General features: G+C 42.2%; 1 protein-coding gene across 1 annotated transcript in view; it reads right to left on the reverse strand.

Annotated features, from left to right (window-relative positions):
* Nucleotides 1-13,825, reverse strand: part of LOC138289829 (alcohol dehydrogenase 1-like) — a 183,499-nt gene that overhangs the window by 85,272 nt on the left and 84,402 nt on the right. Inside the window, exon 4 of the mRNA XM_069230199.1 lies at nucleotides 9,812-9,899. Coding sequence (XP_069086300.1) covers nucleotides 9,812-9,899 — 88 coding nt within the window. The remainder of the gene's footprint in view (nucleotides 1-9,811; nucleotides 9,900-13,825) is intronic.

Raw genomic sequence — 13,825 nt, forward strand, 5'->3', positions numbered from 1 at the left:
ATCTTCTCTGGTGCTCTTCTGTACTTTTCTTCTGACCGGAGAATCCACTTTTGCACCTTCTTCTAGATTGGCTGGGGTTCCTGTCCTTCCTGGACCCTTCTTTGACTTCTGGACTTGGTCTCCTCTCTCCACAGGTCTTCAGGTCCAGGAATCCATTGTTTGTTGCTTGCAGTCTTGCTTGGTTCTTGCAAAATCCTTTATCACGACTTGTAGTGTGTCCTTAGGAAACTTGCTGGACTTTACTCCTGCTTTCCTGGGCTCTGGGATGGGGCACTTTACTCACCTTTGGTGTTTTCCTACACTCCCAGTGCCCCTCTACACATTACACTTGCCTAGGGGGGAATTCATTATTCACATTCCACTATTTTAGTATATGGTTTGTGTTGCCCCTAGGCCCATTGCAATCTATTGTATTTTCTACTGTTTGCACTATTCTATGACTGTTTACTTACCTGATTTTGGTTACTAGTGTATATATTGTGTATAATACTTACCTCCAGAACGAGTATTGCCTCTAAGATATTTTTGGCCTTGTGTCACTAAAATAAAGTACCTTTATTTTTGGTAACTCTGAGTATTGTCTTTTATCGTGTATAAGTACTGCCAGCCTCCTACAGAGCAGTTGTGTGATGTGTGCTGCATGTGTAGTGTATATGTGCCTACGGAGTATAAGTGGTAGGTGATGGGTTTGTGGCTCCTCGCTGTCTGTCTGTGGTTGTAGTCACAATGGATTCTTAGTTGTGTGTGGGTGTGTTTTATAGTGGTGGGTGTGTGTAGTGTGGGAATGTGTGTCAGGTGTGTGGTGTTCATATTGTCCAATGTGGTAGTGGCAATTTGAGCGCGACGGTTCGCATCGCCAATAGTTTTCTGCCGTGATATGACCATTGTGCCGATTTGTAGTCATAATATGGAGGGCGGGATGTTGTCGGTGTGGTGGGACTGGTGGTGGGACAGCCTCTCTCCCGCTCTCAGTTGGCCTGGCAGTCTCGGATTTGTGACTGTTTTTGGGCGGTCTTACGTTTGGGACTCATAATACGGAGGTCGGGATACCGCCATCACTGACGGTCTTTTGGCGGCCGTCACAACAGCGGTCTTACAAAAAGACTCGTAATGAGGGCCTAAATGTGGATTCCCAACACCAATTTAAAAAAAAGGAAGAGTGAATAATCTTACCTCTTCCGTTAGGCATGCTGTTGAAGGAAAGTCCCCAAAAAACACATACGATTTAAAAAGAGGACCCACATCACAGCGGATAAATGACTAAAACCCTTTTATACTGCATATGTGAAATACTAATATTGATATCCACTTTGTTGCCAATAATTATACTGCTATTGCTGGATTATACTGGATCACTTTGATACTGAAACAAAAACATTGTCAAATCAAATTAAATAGCCACTTACTACCCTAACAGAAGCCCTTTATTGGAACAGTTATTATGATATGAAGTAGCTCAATTTTATACTTACAGAAATAATGTAACTGAGGATATTAATAGAGGTAAATTTCATGTGAATTGCACAGACTGCTGCTTAATACGTCATTTGAAAGCTGCACTAATTATTCACACAATTTGCGTATGATAATCCAGCAAACAAAGACTTTTATTTCTTGGCATTGTTACAGCTTTTTTAACAATGGCAGCAGGAGGAAGAATTTATTGGTACGTTTATATTATAGGAAGAGGATTTTTACGACTACAAACCCAATGTCACAATTCCAGAGTTCAAGATATATGTTGACATATTGTACCAAAACATTTTAGATGAAAAAAAATCCAATCACAAATATCATGCAATACTGAGAGTACCAATAACCTTTCAAATACAAGTGCTGCAGACCCACTTGGGATACCAAATATTATAAATGAAGGAACAATTGCTATGGGTGATGTTGAACTTACTATATGTGAAATATGTAAGGACAGTGAAAAGTCTGACTACATCTTATCACAATTAAATAGTGATCAACGTGAACTATTTGGGAAAATTAAAACAAGTGTTAGTCATGGACTTCAACATGAACATGGTTTATATATACGTTCAGAATTTCAGCCTATATTTATTTAAATATATATATCAGGCCAGGCTGGTACCAGGAAAAGATATGTTATAAAAGTTAAAACTGCTTACCTTCCAAAAGTACCCAATTCAAACTAATCTTGTTCTGTTACTGCTCTAGCTGGATTAGCTGCACATAATAATAATGGACTAACCTTACACAGACTTCTACTACTACCAGTGGAACATAATAATAAAATGGAATACTTACAATTAAATTGTGATACCTTATTACACATTTTGATTATTGATGAGGTTAGTATGGTTTCCAACTTAATGATGGCTTTTGTTCGCTTACAAATGTCAGAAATATTGTTAATAATGTTCTTGGAGATCTACTTCAACTAACTCCAGTAAAAGGGGACGCACATTTTTATAACTGTGACAGCTAAGGTAACTCAAAAAGCCTTAAAAAGTATACGTAATGTTAATATTTGGTTACATTTCTCATACAGTGAACATACACAAAATATGAGACAAGCAAATGATGAAGAGTATAGGAAAATATTAAATATATTAGGGTAGTATTTGTTACAGAAAGTGCAATAAATGCTTCTCACAAAAAATATTTGTACTTTACTGCCACATCTGCAAAGTCCTGGAGTAGTTATGAATTACCTTCTTTTGAAAGCACTACCCGTTGTCAGTTTGATGCCAACGCTAAAAGAATGCATTGATATAAATATGAAAATTGTATCAATTTACCTTGCAAAGATTATTTTGAAACTCATGGAGCAAATATTCCTATAATGAAAACCTTATCAACAAAATGATTGAAGATGGAGAAATCTGTGTCATGACCAGCTTGATTAGAAAAATACTTAGGGGCTGATAATGATCTCGGTGGTGACTGCCAATATGGTGGGGGTGAGGCTGCTGTCAAGGCGGCGGCCCCACCCCATCCTATTACAATGTATCCACTGGGATTATGATGTTTCTGCTGGTCAGCCCAGTGGAAACAGTGCAGCGGCATTGGCCTCAGCTCCCTTAGCAGACAGTGCCCATTATGAGGGAGCTGGCAGGAGGCCTATGGTCGTGGGCAGTGCGGGGGCCTCCACATGGCCCCCAGCACTGCCTTTCCACCTGCTTTTCCATGGCGGTTGCATGGAAAGGCTGGCGGAAGGGGAAGTTGTGATCACCTCAGTAGTGCCAAACTCAACAACAATTTCAACCGCCACCAACCTGTCAGGAACCCTGATCCCTGTGGATGTGGCAGTCTCCTGGCGGTCCAACCACCAGGATCATAATCTGACGGTCAGACCACCAGGAGTGCGGCGGACCGACTGCCACCATTAGTTTGGTGGTCCTTGGACTGCAAACATATAATTTGCCACTTATTTCTTTGCCAGAATAGATGTGTTATTTTACGATGCAATTTGGATGTAGAACAATGACTTGCAAATGGAGCTATTGGACATATAACCGTCAAACAACTATAACTCGCCAAATGCATATCTATTATTTACACCACTACACAACCTCTTTGTAATAAATACATTGATTTTGCTATTATATATACTGTATTAGAATTAGCAAGTTATAGTTGTTTGACTGTGTGAGTGACATTGACATTTGATGTTATTTTGTAGGCCGTAGTATAAGTTGGAGAAATACACTTTCAATGAAAGACTTTGAAAAAAACTATAACTAAAGTATTTCTAAAGTTTGTGAAGTTTAAATGTGCTGTGTAATTTTGTTGTAACGTAATAACCCCTAACAAGACCTAACTTATAACCTTTTTTTTTGTGAATCTGTATGTATATGTATATATTTATATATCTAGATCCACTGAAAAAAACAAAGATTACTGGGATGTTATAGTTAGGAAATAGAGTTAAACAAACCATAGAAATTCACTTAAAAAATAAAGGTTACAGGGACGTTATAGTTAGGCTTAGATTTTAAACATACAAAACCAGAGAAATTCACCTGTTATAATGAGAGTTTTCTCAAGTAACCATAACTCGTGCCCTAAGATAACTATAACTTGCGCTCCAACACAGTTTTTTCCATCTAAAAATTTACTGCATATATTTCACTGATATTACCAATGATGTTATCAAAGATGTCAAGAGTGCCGGAATTTGTGGGGTAATTAGCAGTGCATGGCGAGGGCTCAAGTTATAGTTACCTTAGGGCACGAGTTATAGTTGCTTGAAATAACTCCAACAGTCTGAAGTTTTTCAGAAAGCAACAGTACTTCAAGTAATTACAAGATGTCTCCTTCAAGTCAGATCTAACTGTTTCAAGGCTTCACAAAGCTGTATTATCTGAAGTCATTACTAGATGTGCCTCTAGGCCCAGATACAGTTGTTTGAAATGTCATCCATAAAGGTCAGAGGAATGGCCTGAACCTAGAAATCTGCACACAGGCTATCTCCACTCTTTGATTTATAGCTGTTTGCAAGATAAATATGTAAAAACTGGTTTCTGACACTTAGGGGCTTATTTACAAGCCCTGTGCAAAGCCGGTGCATCACTTTTACGATGCACCAGTGTCGCATAATGCAGGCCCATATCTATAATGCCACGCAAAGCCACGCTCCGTGGCTTTGCATGACCTTGTAGATATGGTGTAAAGCAATGCAGTGCAAGTCGCTAGGTTGCCTCACACTGAATCAGGAAGGTGTTCCATGGGCGTTGCAGTGGGTTTTCCCACAACACCAGTGGGTTTTGAGGCATTCCAATATTTACAAGGCATTGTAAACCTGGGAATGCATCAAAATCTTACGCCTCCTCAGGGGAAGCGCAACAAAGAGAAATATCAGTATTTCTTCTCGTTTCCTCTTTCTATACGTGCTTAATTTTGCAGCACACATAGAAAAAGAAAAAAGCCTCCATGGATTTGTTTTGTCCAAGAAAGTGTGCCTTACTGCACAGAAACAATCCTGCCTGCGACGCAAGCACCCTTGTGCCATGGTGCCTGGGTGCCTATGTCGTTGCTAGTTAGCCCATTAGCACCAGCGAAGGGGGGGACAGATATGCGCCATAACTTGTAGATATGAAACATTTCTTCCCTTTCCCTGCATCACAGGGCTTGTAAATAATCCCCTTAGTTCATATCACAACTTTCAATACATGTTTTTATTGTTATGTAGCATTTGTTATGGCACCCGAATATCAATAGATACTGCCATTCACCATTATGTTCAAAAGCCTTTAAACTTACTTTTATTACCTCACTTTTATTACACTGTTTTTTAGCATCATTCTGTATCTGGTAGTAAATTACAGTTGTTTTCGGTAATGTTCCATTTTCCTTATCAGCTGTACTCAATTGCTTTAAAACATGAATGTCAGTTAAGTAAAACAACTTACTTACCAATAAAAATAAAAGGAAAGGCAATATTTTTGTTCTCATATTCATATATGCATTTTTGTAAGATGTTCCTCTTGAGCTAGATGCAAACGTCTGAATTTGTTCTCTAAGCTGCAGCACTTAAAGTCGCTATTAGGTGTCCTAATAGGGCTAGATGCAATTTCTTCAATTGCCATTCATAAAGATCAAGCAGGCCTTAACCTACACATTTGTGATTTGTGATAGTTTTATATTCAATAAATAAGTATGCCAAAGCTGGTTTATGATGACGAGTTAACATTGCAAAGTTTAATCAATATTTTGATTGTTATGGAAGTATCTGATAAAACACTATTATGCATAGGTTTTAGCAATATCTGAATGTTCTCTTTTGAGGGAGTTTTTTTGTGGTTGCGTAAATATGCAATGACAAAATGAAGTCACCGAGAGTGAAGGCATCCAATGACTGAAGTGGGCTGACCTGTTGATCTATATTTTGTGCTGTGCTGGGACACAGCATAATTTGAGTGACGTGAATAGATCAAGGACCTGATTTAAGAAAAGTGGTGCTGCATCCAATGCAGCACCACTTTTCATGCGCCCCTCAGGGCCCCACTACCAGAACCATGTGTGCGCCGTATTTAATATACAGCTTACCACTGCGCAGGGAAGGGGCTATGATGTACTGTGTAGAATTAGCGCCAATCCTGCACAGTACATGGGGCACATTGAAAGCACTGGTGTACCCCCTTTTAATGCCTGCTCTGTGCAGGTGTTAAAAGTAGCCACAAAAAATGACGCAGTGGAATCTCTTAGATTCCACTGTGCCATATTTGTGGTCCCCCTAATGGACGAATGGTGCAGGCATAACGTGGCGCAAGGGCTTACAAAGTGGCACAATGCGTGCATTGTGCCACTATGTGATATAGCGCAGCAAATTTGGCCTAATTGGGCAACATTCGAGTAAAAGAAATGTAGCTAATGTGGAGCAAGGAGTCACTAGGCTGTCTTAAATCTGGGCCTAATGGTTTAAGTAACTGGAGTATTGGTTGGGGAGTGAACCACTAGAGCGACTAAATAATTCTGTGCTCGGCTCACTCCCCTGGTTGCTTTTCACAGAGCAGTCAGGCTTATCTAAGATGCAATCTGTGAAGTATTTATGCAGTACTTAAATAGCAATAAAGCGAAAACACAACACAAGAAAAATCCCAAACACATTTAGATAGAGGGCATTTTAATAAGTAAAATTAGACCTAAATGACACAAATACAATACGTAGGACAGAGTTAGGAATTTTTAAAGTTTGAGTTAAAATAACACCAGAAAGCACAAAGCTCCAACCAATAGTATCTAGTCGCACTGGTCCATGTCAAAGTCAGACGTTAAGACTAACTGCAATGGATCTCTGGTCGGATACAGGGACCAGATTCGTCTTTCTGGAAGGTTTACCTTCGGACTTAGAAAGTTTCATTGAGAAAAAATGGGCACCGACGAGTCGTCAGCTACGCAAGTTTGATGCAAAGCGGTGCTCAACGACAGCGGGCTGCTAAAGAACGGAGTCCCGGTTGGTTGTCAACGAAGACAGGGAAGCTTCAAACAGGCGAAGTCCAAATTCTGTGCCGAGGAAGACCTCAAAGTTGGTTGGATGCTGCTCAGTGTTGGTTCGGGTGAAGTCCTCTATGTTTGGACTTTGAAACTTTTCTGGAAGTCGGATCTCTTTCAGCAGGGCAAACTGGCAAGCTGAGGCCTTCCGGCATTCGATGTCGATGGCTGCGGCTTCACCAATGACCCCAGCTTCTGCCAGTTCTCCAGGCAGAAAGTTGGTGAAAAGATTCTAAGACCCACTGCATGTAGTTTGGGGACAGGAGGATTACACTCTTACATCAGCCAAATGTTCACAATGTAGGTAACACCACTTGGGGGTTTAGGACTCACTCCAGCAGCAAGGTCCAAGGCCAGTGCAGTTAGAACTGGTCAGCTGGGCAGTTATAGGTAGAGAGGCATCTGGAAGCTTGTGTCCCCGCAGATCAGAACAAGAGGTCAGCCAAAGGACCCCTGGAGTCACTTCTGAGGTCCTGGGTTCAAGGCAAGCATGCCCATTCTACCTTCAGGTTCTTCAGAAAGTAGGACAGTCCTTCTTCTGTGGGTGGAATGCAGTCCTTTGTCCACCCCCATTAGCTAGTTCTGGGCAGTTCCTCCCCTCTCACTGGTTTGGACTCAGACTGACTAGAACTACAAAATAGAAGGAGGCCTAAGTGTGAAGCTTCATCTTCTCATGACAGGGTAGGCATTCTTTAAACCTCAGGAAGCGTATGGCCACATACCCCAGCCCATTCTGACAAAGGAGCAAACCCTCTCACTACACCCAGAGCCCTTTGTCCACTGTTTGGGAGCGATACACATCTTACCATTGGGGAGACATCAGGAGTCAGGTGACAGCTGCACACTGGCAGGAAAGCCTTTTGGTTTTAGGCAGGAAAATGTCAATTTCTAAACAGTAATATAAAATTTGACTTGCCAGTAAATTGGATTTTAAAATACTATTAAAGTGAGTCCTGGAAATATTTTTTTATCTATTCCCAAGCAGAGTTTTGCACTTATTAAACATAATAGTGTAGCACAATATTACCCTATGGGATAGCCAGTCTTGCAACAGTGAAAAAATAATTCTGAGTTGTTCACTGCCATGTCTTGTAAACATTGAATATACATGTCCTACTGATACATACCATGTACCCTGCCCTATGGGTGGTTTAAGGCCTATTTTAGGGGTGACTTATATGTATTAAAATGGAAATCCTAGGCCTGGATAAAGGCTTATATTGCTAGATCGAAATGGCAATTTAGAACAGTATAACTAGTCTGTAGTGGTAGACCTGGAGACATTTATTACAGGGTTACTGCAGTGGGTGGCACAAGGAGAGCAGCAGCGCACTAGTATTTAGGTAGTACTACATACTAGGGACATCTCTGCTGGAAGGGCAAATTTCCAACAAATGGCAAAACAGGGTGAATTAAAATCCCTTATATGTATTTTTGTTATGATTTATTTGGAAAACATGAGACTGACCATAGGCCAGGCCTAAAAAAGGTTGCTGTTGATGCACAACAGCAATGGACTGGCAAAAGCAAAAAATCCCTCAAAAATGCCCAGTCCCTGCGTGACCACATAGTCATGGCAGGAATTTTTTATTAACTTTATTTCCTACTCTAGCGTGATGATGTACAAATGCACTTACCGAACAATGCATGTACATATGTGTATAATGACGCTGTGGCAGATATTTGTTTTTATTTTATTCTTCATCCTTTGGCTTAATATTGTGTCATTCACATTTTTATTTCTGCCCCCTTCAGCATAAGGCATGGAGCAGGTGGTCAGCCAACTGCAGCCACTGGCTAACTGTCCTGTCAGTAATGGCATTCTGGCGATCATTCCAACTTTGACCGCTGCCGGCATTCCAACATTCCCGCTGGCCCGGCGGGAATGAGGCCGCAACACAGAAGCCGGCTCCGAATGGAGCCGGCGGTGTTGCGGCCGTGCGACGGGTACAGTTGCACCCGTCGCGCTTTTCACTGTCTGCTAGGCAGACAGTGAAAAGCTGGCCGGGGCCCTGTTAGGGGACCCCTGCACTGCCCATGCCAGTGGCCCCAGGACACCCCTTACCGCCAGCCTCTTCCTGGCGGTGAAAACCGCCAGAAACAGGCTGGTGGTAAGGGGGTCAGAATCCCCAGGGCAGCGCTGCCCTGGCGGATTCGCCCAGCCGGGGCAAAAACGGCGGGAAACCGCCAGCCCCGGTTTTCCGACCGCGGCTTTACCGCCGCGGTCAGAATGGGCTTGGAAGCACCGCCAGCCTGTTGGCGGTGCTTCCGTCATTCTGCGCCCTGGCGGTCCAAGACCGCCAGGGTCAGAATGACCCCCTCTGTCTTTTCAAAAGAAGCACAAACAAAGTAGTTCCCTTAAATTCCAGGGACAACTATGGTAACAATTGTTTTTTTCAGCCAGTGTTCTTTATAATTGATGGGGGCCCAGCATCACCAGAGTAAAGTTTTGCAAAAACCAAGTCGAAGCAAAACTAGTACTGTCAAAGGTAAAAGGCCAGTGTCAGACCTTTGGTCTTTGTCAATGGCTGTTTGTTACCTTTCTTTCACAATAAAAATATTTTTCCTTGTGCTGAAACTCCTAATCCTCATCCCTAATTAAGTGTGGAGTTACTCCCTTCCCATCAATAATCTGAAACCACATTTCACCAGACCTTTAAATTAGTAAATGTTCAACTATTTTCAGGGTGGGAAATAGCTGTAAATGTTGGCCCAGAGATTTATGGTAAAGGCGCACAAGATTTGCACACACAATTTGATACAGCTATGGAAGTACATTGATCTAAATTACAGTTTAACAAAAAGACGTGTGCAGGCTGTTAAATTATTATAATAAGAGGAAACTTACTTTGTCTTCACACATATGTTCGTTTTAGGACTTTTGCAGCATCGACATTCTCCACACTGAGGAACAAACAGTGGTATAACTTTATCGCCTAAAAAGAGGATACAAAATGTTTACCATACAGAGTTTGTTGTTAGAACAGTTAATAAACACCTTTCAGAGTGACAAATATATCAGTGGAGCCCCAGCGAACAGCATCAATTTCGTGCACTCCATGCACTATAAATGTGCTTTTCTGTAAAGATGGCCTCAGTTTGTGATCGGGAGCCAGGTGGGTATTTTCAAATAAAATCGTAAATTTACACTTTTAGGTATACTTCTAATAGATCTACTTTTTTTAATTATTCAAAAAAATTCTGGTGTACTGAAAGGAAGCTTCAGAGATCACAGCTTACCAGGAGTTATCACGGAACGTATTTACAAATGCAAGTATGTTTAAATGTTTAGCAAAAGAAAATGTTCTGCATTTTTCTGAGATTGTTCCACTGGAGAAAGGAAAAGTACTTACCTGTAAGAATCTATTTTCAGTTTTAGTGGCGTGATTCACATGCTGTGCACACGCCCGGCTAGTTTTGGGATCTGGACATATTCAAGTTGTGTATGTCTTGGAAGAAGTTCTTTTGGTTGTAAGGTGATTTATAAATACTTCCTGAAAACTACAATACACCAGGGCACAGACTATAGGAGGTTATGTTTTTTCCATAAGAATAAGATGATGTAATATGAATGTGAAGCACTATAGTCTATTTGCTGCGAAGAATAATTGCGCAGTGGAATACAGGTGGTGCAAACAGTTTCCAGAGATTTGAGGACAATTCACCGAGTGCCAGCGTTTGCCCCACGGTGATCGCCGTCCACTCCCCACCCTGCCCACAGGCATTTCGCCACCTCCAAATGCAGAGCTGTTTAATTAGGTTCTACAGTATAGGTGGTGAAATGTCCATCGACAAAATAAATGCAGCATAAATCCTGCAGACCATTTTCAGAGGCAACATCCTACTTTGCCGCATCCAGAGAGGTGGGTAGGGTACATGCCAAGCTACAGCACTACAAGCTGCAAAAAGATTGCTGCAGGTAAGTAACATTTTTGTTTGTCGTACATGCTGCTGTAGACTACACGCTGTGCGCATCGACTAAAAAACTGTACCCACGTCTCTAAGGTGGTGTATTACGAGCTGAGATGGAAGTTGCCTGTAATGAAGTCTACAGACCTGTTTGTCTAACAATAATGTTTGCAAATTTGTGAATCAGAGACCGAGTAGCACCTTTACATGTCTGGTAATGGGATGTTTTCTAGGAATGTCACTGTTGGTCCCTTTTTATGCTTGAAAAGTGGGCTGTACAAGTACTGTGCAGTGTGCATCAATGTTTAGTACAGCACAGCCGAATGTACCTAAATATCTGTCTGGCCAAGATTCCTATTCAGATAGGTCTGCTGACGTTTGACTGGGTAAATGTAACAAACATCAGCTTGTTTTTTCCAATAGCTTGAATACGAACTGTATAGTGAATGATAGCCCTCCTGACATCTAAATTATGAAAAGCCCCTTCTGTGGTTGGTTAGGGCTTTAGGGGAAAAATATGGTAAATCTATAGACTTGTTGACATGGAATGAGCATACAACCTTGGGTAAATAATGGAGGATGTGCAAGTAATACTACTATATTCACATGGGCCTGTACATATGGTTCCACTGTTGAGATAGCTTTGTGTCCACTTGCCTTTCAGGGGGGAAATGATCACAAGCAGAAAGCCGGCAATCTAGAAGAGGAACTGGAATAAAAAGGAAAGGAATATCTTAAATCGTGCTGCTGATTAACCTAATCAGGACTAGATTGCTGTCTCAAGAAGAAGCTGTGGGTACTGTGAGAAGTATTAAACTTCTATAAAAGTCCATTAAAGTCTTTGACAGGATCTCAACGTCCATTAAAGTCTTTGACAGGATTTCAAATACAGAAAGAAAGTTTCTTTTAAAGGTTTGAAGCAATTGGTGCTAGATGTGCACACAAATAAGTGTAGTCCAAGCCTGTTTTCTGCAAATACAGAAAGTAAAAGATAATGGGCCTTATTACGACATTGGCGGTCTGAGGATCGACAATGCCGCGGTGGAAGTTGGACCGCTGCACTCCAGGAGGTCCGACTGCCACATTATGACCCTGGCGGTCGGACCGCCATTCATGCCAGGAACATGGTTCCCGATGGATTGATGGCAGTCAGAGTCGAAGTCAGCCACGGTGGCGCTGAGTTCGGAGCCACCACACTGATCACAAGTATAATTTCCGCCAGCCTTTTCGTGGCAGGGACCCCGCCATGAAAAGGCTGGCGGAAACACAGTGCAGGGGGTCATTAGGGCCCTTGCACTGCTCATGCCCATGGCATGGGCACTGCAGGGGCCCGCTGCCCAGCACCCTCTGGATGCGCACTGTCTGCTTTGGGTGCTGGGGTGCTACAGTATTGGCCTCAGCTCCCTAAATGAAGCCGAGGCCTATACCGTAGCACCTTTTCCACCTGGCTAGTCAGCAGGAACACGTAATATGATGTTCCTGCCGGTCGGCCTATTGGGAACCTCGTAATACAGCATGGGGAGGGTGAGGCAGCCGGGTTGATGGCGGCCTCATCCCGGGGAGTTTGGCAATTCGCTCGTCCGACCGCCAAACTAATAATTCTCCCTAATGTTTTTATCCATTAGTGCCAGAGTGTCTAAATTGTGAGCTACACTGTAATTCATAAAGCTTTTCTATTTAACTGCATTACATGCCCTTGTAATAGATTTTCAGACTTCCATAAGGATTTCCATACATTCTTGTCACAGCTACAGATACTCAAATTCCAAGTCCTCACTTGCCTGCTGGCTTCTGTGCTGAGGGACCAAATCTAAACACAAAGCCAGAATAGATTGGCGTTTCAAAGAGAAGGACTTAACAAGGTTGTCAGGGCTATTAGATTGAACACCGTTTGACACACTTTGCAGATTATACTAGGGTGCACTAGGAGAGAGTTAAAATGAAAGCAAATATCCCATACCAGTCCATTCAAAAGACATTCCCCAGAGACCATTGGTGTGCATATTTGCTTGCAACTTTTTGATATTTTGCATCTGTTTGAGTAGAGAACAGATCTACTACCAGGGCCCCCCAACAATGAAAATATATGTTGAAAAGTTGCACTTATGAGTTTGCTGATGACTCCTTCTGAAGGGATCAGCAAATTCATTAACCACTACCATCTAGTGCGCCACAAGGAGGTCCATGCATTGTTCAAGTGACCAATGCATGATTGAATGCACTGTTCTGGATAGCTGTGGTGGATGTGTGGCCCCCTGTTGTTGTATGTTGTACACAGTGGTCACATTCTCTGTTCACATTCGTACCACCTTGGTGTGAAGTGTTGCTTGAAATGGTAGTAAGGATAGCTAAACTTCAATCAGCTCCAACATAGTGATGCGCATAAACTACTCCTGTTGGGACCACTAATCTTGATTGGTGAGGCTATTCATGTGGGCACTCCACTCCATAAGGGATGGGTCTGTCTCGATGGTCAGAATGACCAAGGAACAAATCTGTCCACTAACAAGGTGCTCTCATTTCACTACTGTAGTTTTTGCTGAACAGTCGCTATCTTAACACTAAACCTTCCCAGACACTTGTGGCAATTGCCTGGCAAAGCATTCCTCTACGTAGTGCATAAACAATTGCGTATTTTGAACTGGCTCAATGCAAGACGCCATCATTCCCAGCAGTTTCATTATCAATCTTACTGTCAGGGGACATGATGCCTTGTAAAAGGGAAGCAAGCACTGAAATATCAGCACTCTCGCTGCTGGCTGGATTGGGCGGTCACAGTGTATGTCACTCAGTGGAGAGTGACCCCTTGGTCTGTGGGGGCACAAGTGAGTTTTTTCTCATGGATGGTGAATCCCAATCAATGGACAAAGAGAATCGTCTGCTGTGAGTGAGCAAGGCAATAAGTTTGAGTCAGCTCCTTTACCAACAAGTTGTCTAGGTAATGATACACATG

The sequence above is a fragment of the Pleurodeles waltl genome, chromosome 1_1 (assembly GCF_031143425.1).
Source record: "Pleurodeles waltl isolate 20211129_DDA chromosome 1_1, aPleWal1.hap1.20221129, whole genome shotgun sequence".
In the NCBI taxonomy this organism is placed as follows: Eukaryota; Metazoa; Chordata; class Amphibia; order Caudata; family Salamandridae; genus Pleurodeles; species Pleurodeles waltl.